This window comes from Cervus elaphus, chromosome 26 (genome assembly GCF_910594005.1).
Source record: "Cervus elaphus chromosome 26, mCerEla1.1, whole genome shotgun sequence".
Classification (NCBI taxonomy): domain Eukaryota; kingdom Metazoa; phylum Chordata; class Mammalia; order Artiodactyla; family Cervidae; genus Cervus; species Cervus elaphus.
The window spans coordinates 23,429,118-23,443,648 of record NC_057840.1 but is presented as its reverse complement, the minus strand read 5'-3'; the positions used below and the strand labels follow the sequence as shown (position 1 = coordinate 23,443,648).

Sequence of the window (14,531 nt, the reverse complement as noted above, 5' to 3'; positions counted from 1 at the left end):
TTCTCTCTGGAGGAAGATAACATCATCTGGAGACTCAAATTATTGCATCAATTTTTTTATATGAAATATTTGGTACTCAACCAAAAATAGCAGGCACACAAAAAAAGACAAGAATTGTTTGTTTCTTCTTTTGTTTTATAGTAAATAGAGACCCTCAGGAGATCCAAAAGTTGTAATTATCAGGCACGAACTTAAAAAAAAAACTTGTAGTTAATACACTTAAGAAATTAAATGGCTGGGTGGAAAATTTTGGCAATCAGACCAACACTATAAAACTGAAAAATATAATAACAAATTTAGAACTCAAGGGACAAGTTTAAGAGCAAATTAGAATCCAGCTAAAGAGATAATTAGTATACTGAAAGCTAGGCCAGAAGAAAAATCCAGACTGAAACACTGAAAGCCAGAACAATGGAAAAGACACATAAAAGAATACGAACCTTATGGGACATGGTGGATCAATGTAATAAATCGAAACCCAGAGGAAAAACAAAAAGTGGAGCAAAAACAATATATGAAGAGACAGAATCTGAGAGCTTTGCAAAGTTTATAAAAGACATAAAACCCCCAATTTATAAATCAGTGCAAAATACAAAACAGGATAAACACACACACACACACACGCCTCTGGGCATGTTGCTCAGTCACTAAGTCGTGTCTGACTCTTTGCGACCCCATGGACTGTGGCCCACCAGGCTCCTATATCCATAGGATTGCCCAGGCAAGAATACTGGAGTGGGTTGTCCTTTCCTCCCCCAGGGGATCTTACTTGCAGAAAACCAAAGGCAGAGAAAAAGATCCTAAAAGAAGCTAGAGCAAACAGAAACATTACCTTTCAAGGACCAACAATAAAACTCCCTACTTTTCAAGAAATTATGAAAGCCAGAGAACAATGGAACATTTTCAAAGTTCTAATAAAAAATTAATTGCCAACCTAGAGTTCAAATTTGCAGTGAAAATATCCTTCAGATTTGAAGGTGAAGTAAAGACATTTTCACACAAAAACTAAGAGAATCTGTCAGTAGTAAGCTGTACTAAAAGAAATATTAAAGAGAATTCAGAAAAAATTGAACCCCGTAGGGAAATCAGAGATGCAGAAAGGTATGAAGTATAACAGAAAAAGTTTACTTGTAAATAAATATTGACTATGTATTAAACAATTGTAACAAATACTCATGAGGTATACATATATTTTAAATACAAAAGAGATATTATAAATTATTTTTATATTTGTTAGTATATATTTACATATATATTTTAATGTATGTTTGTGTATTTTATATGTGTGTATGTGTAAAATTAAGATGTTTGAGAACAAAAGCATAGAAACTGAACAGGGAAGCAAATGGAGTTAAAGAGTTCTATGCTCCTTGCATTATCTCAGAGGTAGTAAATAACCCTAGGATAAGTGCTGTAATTTCTATGGTAGCCATGAAAGAACTGCTAAAAAATTTAAAATTAATCTAAGAAACATTTAAGTTAATCCTAAAAGAAGACAGAAAAACAAAATATAAAATAGTAAATAAAAATAGTAAAATGGCGGACTTAAGCGCAAATGTATCAGTATTTACATAAACGTGAACAGACTAAATGATTCCAGGTAAAAGTCAAAGATTGTCAAGTGGTAAAAGAAAACCACTACCATAATTTGTTTATAAGGATGTTTCTTAAATGTAAGGACAGAGAAAGGTTGAAAGTAAAAAAAAAGGAAACACTATACCATGGGAACACTAAACCTGGATTCACAAATGCTATAAATCCAGGGCTCACAGTTGGCTTTTCATGTGGCCCCTCCATGGAGAGCCAGGTATTCTGTAAGATCAGAATCTCAACGTAAGTCCATCCTGGAAAGTTTGTATAAGTTAAAGGAGTAAATTATTGATTTGTATTTAAAGTATGCCAACTATTACATTTCATTAAGTCTTTTAAAAGTAAAGAGATAAACATCCCAGAGGCAGAATTAGTGGCAGCAGATGTAGAAGATCTAGTTTTATATTCTTCAACAGAGGTTAGCCAAAGAGGGAGCAGTTAAAGTTGTAGTTGTAGAGCAATTTTTAAGGTGGGTTATCATGACTAAAATAATATCATTTAAAACCAAATCTTAAATAAATTTTCACAAAATATTGGACTTCTTAACCAAGATAAATTATTTCCTAAATAACTAAATTGAGTATTTAAAGATGATCAGAATTATATGAATTATTAGAATAGTGTATATCCCCTGACTTGTAAAATAAATTACTGTATTTAATTCCCCCATTAAATATAATTCCCCATTTAAAAAATTCCCTATTTTCTTCTCTTAAGGATAAATTAATTATGGTTCAGACACCCTCAGTTATTATTTTCAGGGAAAGGAGCTACCCTCATTGCCTCATTACAGATGACAGTTGCATCTGACCCTATTCCTAGGAAGTGACAAATGGTAAACCTGTTCAGTTAAAAATTTCCAGGGCCAGCTGACTTGTGCAGCAGCACACAAATCTTTTGGATTCAGAAAGGAAAAGATATATAGAGAAATGAAGCGTGGTAACACTGTAGAGAAATCCACTTTGGCCACTTGCATCCTTTCTGAAAACCAGTCTTGGATAACCCTAAAAAGAAAAATACAGAAATTTAGTTCAGAACACTAATATTTAAAATTGATTAAAAATCCAGTATAAATATTGGTCACTGTTCTTTCTCTAATGTTCTACCTTTAAAAAAATTAAGTCCTAAATAACATATGGCTAGATTTTTAAGAATACTGTATCCACATTCAATGATCCATTCTAAAGAGGAAGATGAGTTATAAATACAAAATTATATATTATCAATATCAATCAATATCTAAAATTCACAGGGGAAAAAAATTCTGAAGTAAACATGGTTGTATACAATGTAAATCTGGGGTTTTTCTTTACCCAAATTCAATAAATCAACAAGTCCTGTCAGCTCTACAAATAGACATCCCCCAAAATACATGCCCCAACACAGCCACTTCTCTCAACCCCCACCTCTCTCCTGGGCGAGTGCAGTCACCTCCTGATTGCCTACTGCTTCCATCCAGTCTTCCTGGAGCCCATTTTCCACACAGTAGCCCAAGTGGTTTTTAAAAATATAAATTAGATAATATCACTCATGCAAGTAAAAGTCTGCAGTGATTTCCCAATGCAGTTAGAATAAGAACCTATAGCTCCATCACACTTCATTGTGAAATAGTACATGTCTTCCTCTTGACAAAGCAAGATTGTCTACACTCACTACTATAACATGGGATAGAGATACTAGCCAGTTCAATAAGGGAAGAAAATAATAAAAGGTATATGTATTGAAAAGAGAGCAGTAAACTGTTTCAATTCATGCACCATGTATGTAGAATCTATAAAACTATTTAAATTGTTTAACTTATTAGTAAAAAATTGTTGATAATTTTATATTTTTTAGATGTTCATAGAATCTATAGCAACATCCAATTTTATATTCCTGATATTACTAATTCACATTTTCTCTCTCTGTTTTCCTTGATTACTCTTCCTAGGAGTTCATCAATTTTGTTACTATTTATAACAAACCAGTTTTTGTTTTCATAGTTTATCTCTATTGTTTGTTCAGTTTCTATTATATTGATTTCCATTCTTCATCAATTCTCTCTTTCTACTTACTTTGGGTATAGTCTGCTATATCCTGCCCCCCGCCCCAGCCCGCCTTTTCTTAAGGTGGAAATATAGATTGTTAATTTTAAATTGTTTTTTTCTTTAACAAAAATATTTACATTATATTATCCCTCTAAGTTGTACTGCAGTCCACTTCAGCCATGTCGTATTTTCATTGTCATTCAACTTGAAATATTTTCTAATTTCTCTTGTGATTTTTATTTGATCATAGGTTATTTATAAATGATGTTAATCTCTAAATATTTGGGGATTTTCTAGATATCTTATTTTTATCAATCCCCAAATTAATTGCATTGTTGTTTAAGAATATACTTAATAAGATTTCAAGAATTTGAAATGTTTGAATCTTAGTTTGTGGACCAGGGAATAATGCATCTTGATAAATGTTACTTTTCTCATAAAAATAACATATATTTGGAAATTGTTGTGTCTAGTTTTCTATAAATGTTAGTTCTAGGAGAATGAGAAGATTGCTCAGGTCTTCTATATTCAAACTAATTTCCTTTTCTTTGGTTCTATTCTGTCAGTTTTTGTTTCATGTAATTTCAAACTCCATTATTTGGTACATAAACATTTATAATTGTTGTGACTTCTTGATGAATTGTTACTTTTCTCACTATAAAATGCCCATCTTTATCTCTCTGGTAACATTCCTTGTCTTGAAGTCCATTTTGTCTGATATTAATGTTGCCATCCTACTTTTATATGCTTACTATTTGCATAGTGTATAATATATTTTCCTATTCTTATACTTGGAGAAGGAAATGGCAACCCACTCCAGTGTTCTTGCCTAGAGAATCCTGTGGATGGAGAAGCCTGGTGAGCTGCTGTCTATAGGGTCGCAAAGAGTTGGACACGACTGAAGCGACTTAGCATGCATGCACGCATTGGAGAAGGAAATGGCAGCCCACTCCAGTGTTCTTGCCTGGAGAATCCCAGGGGTGGAGGAGCCTGGTGGGCTGCCATCTATGGGGTCAGGCAGAGTTGGACACGACTGAAGTGACTTAGTAGCAGCAGCAGCATTCTTATACTTTACCAATAAGTGTCTTTATATTTAAAATGTAGGGAATTCTCTGGTGGTCCAGTGGTTAGGGGTCCATGCTTCCCTACAAGGGACCTGAGTTTGATCCCTGGTTGGGGAACTAAGATCCCACATGTCGCATGGCAAAAAAAAAAGACCTATTTAAAAGTGTCCATTGTAGTCAATATACAGTGAGATTATCTTTCTGCTCACTTGACAAACATTGTCTTTATTTGATGGTTTAGTCTGCTTATATTTAATTTAATTATTGTTATATGCTCTGTTGCTAAGTCATGTCCAACTCTTGTGATTCCATGGAGTGTAGCCCACCAGGTTCCTCTGTCCATTGGATTTCCCAGGCAAGAATATTGTAGTGGGTTGTCATTTCCTTCTCTAGGGAATTATTGTTATTTTTGCTGTGTTGTTCAGTTGCTAAGTCACCTCTGACTCTTTGAAACCCCATGGACTGCAGCACACCAGGCTTCCTTGTCCTTCACTATCTCCTGGAGTTTGCTCAAATTCATGCCATTGAGTCGGTGATGCTATCCAATCATCCTCTGCCACCCTCCTTCTCCTTTGTCTTTCAACCTTTCCCAACATCATGGTCTTTTCCAATGAGTCAGTTCTTCACATCAGGTGGCCAAAGTATTGGAGCTTCAGCTTCAACATCAATCCTTCTATGAATGTCCTATGAACATTCAGAGATGATTTCCTTTAGGATTGATTGGTGACAGTTGAACCCAAATCTCAATTTTGTTATTTGTTGTTTGGTTGTCCCATCTGTTTTATGAAACTTTATTCCTCTTCTCTTGCCTTGATTTGAATTAATAATCATTTTTTGTATTCCATTTTAATACCTTTATTTGTTTTTTAGGGTATCTTGGCACTATTTTTTAAAGTTGTTTCTAGGAAGTATGATATGCATCTTTAACTTTTCATAGTCTACATAGAGCTAATATTTATGTAAAATTAAAGTCCAGTGCAATGATATAATTCTCACTATCCTTTGTGCATTTGTTGTCATCTCTCTACTGCATCTACTTATGTTATAAACCCCACAATACATTGTTTTGCTTTAGTCATATATCTTTAAAATAACTTTAAAATTTTATATTTTCTCCCACATTTATCATTTCCTGTGCTCTTCATTCCTGCTTTTAAATCCAAGTTTCCATCTGGTATCAATTTCCTTAGCCTGAAGAACTTCCTTTAGCATTTCTTTATTGCAGGTCTTCTGACAACAAATTTTTTCAGTTTCCTTTTATTTGAAAATTTCTTTATCTTACATTAATATTTTTAATACTATTATGACTCCAGTAATTAAATAATTATCATCCTGTACCCAATCTGGTTTCTGCCATATCCCATTCTTCATCTTCCTCAATCATCCCCATATTATTTTAAAGCAAATCCAAGACATTATATAATTTCATCCATAAATATTTCAGTGTTTATCACTAAAAAAGAAAAATTAAGCATAAACTATATCACATGTTAATACATTCAACAAAAACTTCTTAATATGACATCCACAAATAAAACTTCTAAAATACAATATCCTACAAGAAAACTTCTTATATGCATGCTACCTAAGCACAGGTAGATCTTGAAGGAATACAAAGTCCAAGGCCCTACTAAAGTGATGATCTTAGAGGCCCTCTTAGGCCAAAAAACATTTCATGGTCCATGAAGGATGTACTGCTGGCCCTGCAGCTAACAATTACACACACAAAAAAGACACTTAATACCTGATGGTTCTCTTTATATATTAGCAATAAACATCTGCTACAGTTCCAAGCCTCCGGGTAGCAATCCAGGTATCAGTAAATTAAGCTTTTCCCTGAAACTCCCTGATTTCCTCCAAACTCTGCAGAATCGCTGACATTTTGTGACTAATCTTAACAGCTAATTGAAAACTTTGGTATAAGAACCTACCAGAACTCATTTACCTAACGCCACTGGGACTTCAAGACTTTTTCTCACAAAGTGGCTACTGCTGCCCTATTACTGAGTCCTAATGGACACAGATTAACTCACTGAAAGAACAGTGATGACTCTGAGCAGATTTCCTCCTTCAGTGGGTCTTCTCTGACCTAAATTTACATAGAGTGGGCCAAGCCTCAGAAAGTTTCAAGGCAAAATGAAAATGGTACCTCCAGTGAGGGACAAAAAAAGACCTTAGTTACCCTCACCAACAGACTGCTGAATATCCATTAGACCCAGAGACAGTTTTGACCTTGAAATAACAAACTTTTGGCTTAACTGGAGCCTCATTTCAAGTCCTGGGAGAAAGAAATGCTCTACCTTGCAATAGAACACCATTTCATACATATGGAAGAAATTAAGAAGTGAGAAAATCAGCTATCACAGTAATAAGTACTTCAGATTAGAATCAACAACATATGCTAAAGACTAGTGGGTAAAAGTTTGATGAGAAAAAAATACTTGCATAAATATTTTTAATTAGTTTAAAACTAATCACTCAAATACTTTTTAATTATTAATAAATATAAAATACTGTATAAGTGATAAAGTCAAGGTCATTAACAGTGGGACAACCTGATATACTATACCCCCAGTATGATCCACTGAGAAGAACACAGCGTCAAGTCTGTGTTACTCCTGCCAAGAATGTATGACCTCAAAGTAATCTTGAGGAAATATCAGTCAACCACAAATTGAAGGTCATTCAACAAAGTACCAGCTCTATGCTCTTCAAGTGTCAAGTAAGAAAAGACAAGGAAACACTGAGGAATTTTGCCACATTGAAGGGGGATGTAGAGACTTGAAACTAAATACAACAAATGACCTTGGCTGGATTTTGGACTGAGAAGGAAAGGATGATTGTAAAAGATATTGTTGAACAATCAGGAATATTGAATGGCATTGGTGCATTGGACACTAGTGTTGAATTGATGATTTCCTGACATTGGAGGATGTACTGTGATTTTTCAGCAGAGTGCACTTGATTTTTAAGAAACATACTGAAATGCTTAGGGTTAGTGGGGCATTAAGTCTACAACTCACTCTCAAATAATCAGAATAATAAAGAAAAAATGGTAAAATGTTAACAATCAAGGGATCCAGGTAAAAAGTTTAAAGAAACTATTTGCATTAGCTTTGCACCTTTTCTCTGTAAGTTAAACAATTATGTAAAAGTTGTTTTGTTTTTGTTTTTTAAGAAGCAATTATTTGCTTCAGTTCCAAGGTTTAATGATTGCCTATTATTTTTGTGTGTTCTACTCCCCTGACTTTATGTCACTGCTTTTTCTTGATCCCTGTCCATGCAGCTTTATCATAACTGGAGATAGAACAGAGTGGTTTAAAATGAACCTGCAGTCTGGAAAGGATGGGGATTGGGGGTAAGCAGGAGGGCAAAGGATGGAGTTCTGCATGTCCTGGCAACACAGAGTATCCACAGACAGAGTGTCTCATAGGGATCTTCTCAGTAGTGACAGTGATTAACATTCAAACTGAACGAGACTTGTGACAACAACAAGGACAGTTAATCCCAGTGGATTCATGACCTTAACGCCTCACTGTCTGAGGTAGCCTTCACAATCATTCTACGGGCCCTTGAGAGACAATTTGCTCTCATTTGGAATTCTAAAATAGATCAATAAAATAAGTGCAAAACAGGAGTTTTCAGCCTCCTTTTCAAAGTCTGAGTATCTTCAGAGTCTTTGTTCCCATCCACTTTAGCATCTGCTGTTCCATCTCAGTAAAGTAAAGGAGAATCAAGTCTGAGTTGCTTTTTAAAGTAAACCTTAATTACACATGTTTTATGTTTGTTCCTAGTCTGCATTGCTACAAGGAAACATTCAAGTATAATGAATCTTAAGCATGAAGGAAAGAAAATGCTTCAGTCACATTAAAAAAAAACAATCAGTGCATGAGGAGCAGAGAAATAGGCTGGTTTGCAGTAATGACACTGTGGCTCATTGCATTTTAGTTAATGTCGCGAAGTAAGAAATCCGTGAAGAGAAATAACAACATGCGAGGAGACAATGAACAAAATGTGCTTTGCTCATTTGCTGTGACAGGGATCGCTTCATTTAAATAATGCATGATAATGTCTCACAGTGTGCTGTTCAATGCACAACGTGTGCTTTGCAAAAATAACCAGGCTTAGTAATACGGAACTTGAATCTAATTCTCTGTTCTAGAATTTCTGATAAGAAGTAGAAAGAAGCTGCCACAATCATGATGAAGCGGCTGCGAGGGCAGGTTGGCGAGGTGGTCTGGAGAGGGCTGAGCAGACTTGGCAGGGCTCCTGGCTTTCTGGTGGTTTACGCAGTGTCTCCCTGTCTCATCTAGCGGCTTCACACACCCTTGGTGAGGTGGTAAGGGTCTGTGCCGGGTGGATTTTCACAAGGAGGCGAGTGTCACACAGAATAACCCCTGGGTCCGGGGTGGACAGAAAATGAGAACCGTGTGCTGGGGTCTCCAGGGAAAGAAAGAGCAACCCTAGGTGTGGGTAGGGCAGTAAGGAGCCTGACTGAAGATTCGTTTACGATTTTAAAATAATTTGTATATGCACATTCACAAATAGTTAAGTGGATACATAAAAGCATAAAAAATAGAAGAAAGTCACATTTAAGTGGTGCAATTATGGGTGATTATGGGTGATTATTTTCCTCTTTTTGCTTATTCACATTTTCTAATGCATCTACAAAGGCCTGATTTTATAGAACTATTGAAGAGACAGAGAAGGCCCATGGCTTTCACACAAGTGGTCCTCTCCAGATGGAACACTCATTCTCCAAGTCTTGGCTTGTCTATCTCTAAACATCCTTCAGATTCCAGCTGAAGTGTCAAATCCCCAGGGAAGGCTTCCCTGAGCCCCTTCACTAGGTGAGATCCCAGTTACTTTTCCTTTGTCACTTAGCACAACAGTAGTTATTTCCTTGATATGGACTGGGTTGGCCAAACCTGCCTAGGGTTATGGAAAATAAAGGATAATGCATGCACTTGGACTTGATATCACTATGTGAGTGCAGGATGACTTTCCTTGTGTGATTCGTATTATTATATGACTTGTGACCAATGAAGCAAAATAAGGTTCTGAGGCAGGCGCACGAAACTTTCTCTGGAACCAGAATGGCAGATCAAAGTCACGTGGCTTGTCAAAAGCTAGCTTTGTGACATATAGGTGACCATATAAGGTGGGTTTGGGGGGTGCTATTTCTGGAGTACTGCCAGAATCCTCTCACCTTCCCAATAGGCTGACCGTTTCTGTTCCCCAAACACTTCCCCTTGTGAGGCTACTGTTTGCTCACTGAGCCCTGCCTACTTAATTCCATCTCATACTTAATTCCATCTCATATTCTTTGCCAAAACCTGTATCCTTTACACTTGATGTGTACTATAGTGTAAGCTAAGCACTATTTTTGTGTTTCTTTTCTAGCTAGCCCTCAAATCTTTTTAGTCCTTTTTTTTTTTTTTTTTAACTCATTCACCTAAAGTCTTTCTCTTCTACAGGATTAGAAGCCTCATAAAAAAATTAAAAAGGCATAGCGGCAGTCTTATTGGCCACTCTGTCCCCAGCACCTGATATGGTGCTGGTAGCTTAGCAGGGGGGTAAATAAATATGTTTAAATTAGAAATAAAGGATGAAAAAAAAGTTGAAAAACAAGGAAGACAAAGTCACTGCTTGTATTAATTTCCTTTTCATTATAACAAATTATCACCAACTTGGTGGCTTAAAGCAATATACGTGTCCTTTTGGAGTTCTGAGATCACAAGTCTCAAATCAGGGTCACTGGGCTACAGACAAGGTTTTGGCACGACTGGTTTATTTCTGGAAACTCTAAGGGGAGGTTTGTTTCCTTGTCTTTTTCAGGTTCTAGTAGCTGCCTGTTTTCCTTGACTCATATTCCCTTTCTCTACCTTCAAAGCCAGCAGCATGAGATCTTCAAATCGCTCCATTTCTTCCATCATCACATCATATTCTCTTCTGATTATGATGTCTCTTGAACCCATTACAAGGACCACTGAGATTATGTTGAGCCCCAATAATGCAGGATAATCTCCCCATCATAAATCCTTAATCCCATCTGTAAAGTCCTTTTTCCATACAAGATAACATTTCTAGGTTTCAGGGATTAGGGCCTGGACATATTTTGAGATATTTATCCAGTCTACCACAGTGCTCTAGCTTCTAAGACAGGCAAAATACTCGCAAATATTTCCAGGGGTGCTATTTTGTATTATCAAATATCCAGTGAGACTCATGGACATTCTTCTTTTACCATTTTAGGACAAGTGTTAGTCTACTAAAATATGCACTTCAGAGGGTAGGAGTCTTTTACACTCTGTTTAGTGTTGAATCTCATGTACCCAGAACTATGCTTGTTATACAGTAGACCCTTGGTAAAGATTCATTGAATGCTCGAAGAATAGACTTTATCTGCTGACTTGGATGGTAAAGAATCTGCCTGTAATGTGGGTAGACCCAGGTTCAATCCCTGGTCCAGAAGTCCCCCTGGAGAAGGGAATGGCATTCCAGTATTCTTGCCTGGAGAATCCCATGGACAGAAAAACCTGGGGGGCTACAGTCCATGGGCTCACAAAGAGTTGGACACAACTGAGCAACTAACACTTTCACTTCACTTTCACTTTTGGCATCTATCATTTATTTCCTCTTCTTTAGATAACCTCAATTCCTATTTGGTGATCCATATGGTTCTACAGAAGCTGACTCCAAAAATCACACGGTAAAGCCTAATTCATGTGGATCAATCCCATGGCCACAGCCACCGGCAGAGATGGGCATGGGCCCAAACTAATCCAATCAGAGTGAAACCAAAATAAAAATTTTTCTCTTCTGGACACAACTGAGGAACCATAATAGTTGAAGCCATGACCATCAAAGGTAGAGCAGAGGGGCAGAAAAAACACATCATTGGTTTTATTACTGAACCTCTGTATCAAGCTTCAACTGCAGCCAAACCTACCTCTGAGTTTTCTAATTACATGAGAGTAAAATATTTCTTTTATTATTTGTGTCAAGTTGAACGTTCAGTTCAGTTCAGTTCAGTCACTCAGTTGTGTCCTACTCTTTGTGACCCCATGAATCGCAGCACGCCAGGCCTTCCTGTCCATCACAAACTCCGGAGTTTACTCATACCCATGCCATCGAGTTGGTGATGCCATCCAGCCATCTCATCCTCTGTCGTCCCCTTCTCCTCCTGCCCCCAATCCCTCCCAGCATCAGGGTCTTTTCCAATGAGTCAGCTCTTCGCATCAGGTGGCCAAAGTATTGGAGTTTCAGCTTCAGCATCAGTCCTTCCAATGAAGACCCAGGACTGATCTCCTTCAGGATGGACTGGTTGGATCTCCTTGCAGTCCAAGGGACTCTCAAGAGTCTTCTCCAACACCACAGTTGAAAGTTACTTACAGTGAAATAGTCTAAAACTACTAAGAAGTATCAGATATGAAAGATGAAAAACCTACAGAAACTCAACAAATAATTTTGCTTTGTTAATTGATAATAGAAAAGACAGGACACTCATGGTCTGTATCCCTGCCTCCAAGAAGGAATAGATGAAGAGGTGGAAGAAGCCTTGGGGCCTTCAGGTCACCCAGTTCAGTTCAGTTGCTCAGTCGTGTCTGACTCTCTGCGACCTATGGACTGCAGCACGCCAGGCTTCCCTCTCCACCACCACCTCCCGGAGCTTGCTTAAACTCAGTCCATTGAGTCAATGATGCCATCCAACCATCTCATCCTGTTGTCCCCTTCTCCTCCTTCCTTCAGTCTTTCCCAGCATTAGGGTCTTTTCCAGTGAGTTGGCTCTTCACAACAGGTGGCCAAAGTTTTGAAGCTTCAGCTTCAGCATCAGTCCTTCCAATGAATATTCAGGACTGATTTCCTTTAGGATTGACTGGTTTGATCCCAGGCCTTGTGTTATACACTTGACTGTAGATCAAATCATCTTGGGAACTTAGTAAAAACAGCTTCCCAGCCCCACCCCAGGTATGTTGAGCCAAAATGTCTATGGGTGAGGCTCACAGTTCGTTTTTAACAAGTTCCAAGTGACTCTAATGGGGTCACCCTCCTCAATGTTGGTGAACTAGACTTCCTGTTGGTAGAAGAGGCAGCCTAGCAGATATTGATGCTGATGCCAATCAGATACAAAGTATTGAATACATGCATGATGTCCTTAGAAGACTGTATAATCCTGTTTGAAGCCCTGAATTAAATACTTAAACTCTGCAGGGAGGTCTGACAGGCTCTCTCCTATTGTGTAAAGGACATCAGTTTGACCACTAGGTGCTTTTTGTTTTTCCAAATCTATCTGGTTCTTTGCTAGATTCTGGAAAGTTGATATGACAAGAGAGTGACAAGTAGATAAACAGACTATTATGGACTACCTTAAAACCTATTTATCTTCCTTTCTCTTTTCTTAAAGAAGGAAAATCAGGGCAGCTCCAGAGTTGGTGAATTCAAGAACTCAAAGTAGTCAAGTGTCAAGATTTTCTGTATTTTCACTTTGCCTGCTTAGTAGTTTGCTGTGCTCCTCAAGCTTGTTCTCTGAGGCTGTTTCCAAATGGCTGACTACGGTGAGCAGAGATTTGCACCCAACAGAGACCACAGGCTATAGGGCAAATGAAGGCATGTCCTTCCCCCAAGTTCCTTTTTAGGTTCCTTTGAGAGTGAAGAAAATTCTCCCAGAAACTCTAGCAGCCACTCTCTTGTGTTTCCTTCGGCAGAACCAAGATCTGCCTGCCCTTTCCTAAACCAGACACCTCAAGGAGGAGGGAATGACCATGATTCTGTCCAACTGTGACTTACTCTTTGGGTGTCGGGCTGACCCACCACCCCTGAAGCACAGGATATCTAGGAGGGGGAAGGGCTTTGCAGGAAGATGAAGAGGAAGTGGGGAATGGTGTGGGTGGGAGGGTGTGTGATGGACACTTTCTAGCCCTTTAAACAGGAATTGATGCAAGAAGAGGAAGGATCTCCATCCAGCTGCCCAAGTGCCTGATCTACCCAATCTTTATAGTTGCCTGTTTTTTTCCTCCCCTTCAGAGCACTTATCTCAGTCCTTTTACCCTTTACACTTGAGTTATTACATGGAGATATTTCGTAAATGGATAAAAGTGGTCTTAATATCTGGCAGTGCAACTCACTAATTTTTTTCTTTATCCTTAGATTTTCCATAGCTGTAATAGTCCATTCTCTTTTCAAGATTAGCTTTAGAATTAGTTTCTCAAAGTTCATAAGAAAATGCTCTTTGGGGATTTGTACTGGGATTGACTTGAATTGAAAGATATATGTGGAGAGAACTGGTATCTTTAAACATAGCATATCTATTTACCCAGGTTTTTTCTTCCTGTTCTTTAATACAGATTTCTAATTTCCTTCATAAAGGTCTTGTGCTTATCTCTATAGTTTTATGCAGCACACAAGGGAAGCAGAGCTGGGAGAAGGGAGAGAGAAAGAGCCATGGTAACATTGTTTGAATCTTAGGATCTAGCACAGCCTATAACCTGACAAATCTTAGGTCATTAAATTTCCTTTGCTTCCTAGTCTTGTCTGAATTCCATTTCTATTATTTGCACTTGAAAGCCTTCTGACCATGACATCAAAAGCATACACAGAGAAGGCAGGACGAAAGATGACAGGTGTTCACTGAATATTTATTATGTATGTAATAAAAGCATCCTTCTTCTGCTTCTAAGATTTTTAGCCATTTAAGTCTGATAGGCAGCCTCTTCTACTCTTTCAAAAAATTTATTTATTTTCAGCTGTGCTGGATCTTTGTTGCTGTGGGGGTTTTTCTCTAGTTGTGGCAAATGGGGCCTACTCCAGTTGCGATGCTTGGGCTTCTCATTTCAGCAGCTTCTCTTGC

At 37.7% G+C, this 14,531-nt stretch overlaps 1 protein-coding gene across 1 annotated transcript in view; it reads right to left on the bottom strand.

Annotated features, from left to right (window-relative positions):
* The window catches only part of ECT2L (epithelial cell transforming 2 like), a 75,344-nt gene that overhangs the window by 40,602 nt on the left and 20,211 nt on the right, over nt 1-14,531 (bottom strand). Inside the window, exon 4 of the mRNA XM_043888432.1 lies at nt 2,432-2,594. Within this exon, the coding sequence (XP_043744367.1) occupies nt 2,432-2,594 (163 nt within the window). The remainder of the gene's footprint in view (nt 1-2,431; nt 2,595-14,531) is intronic.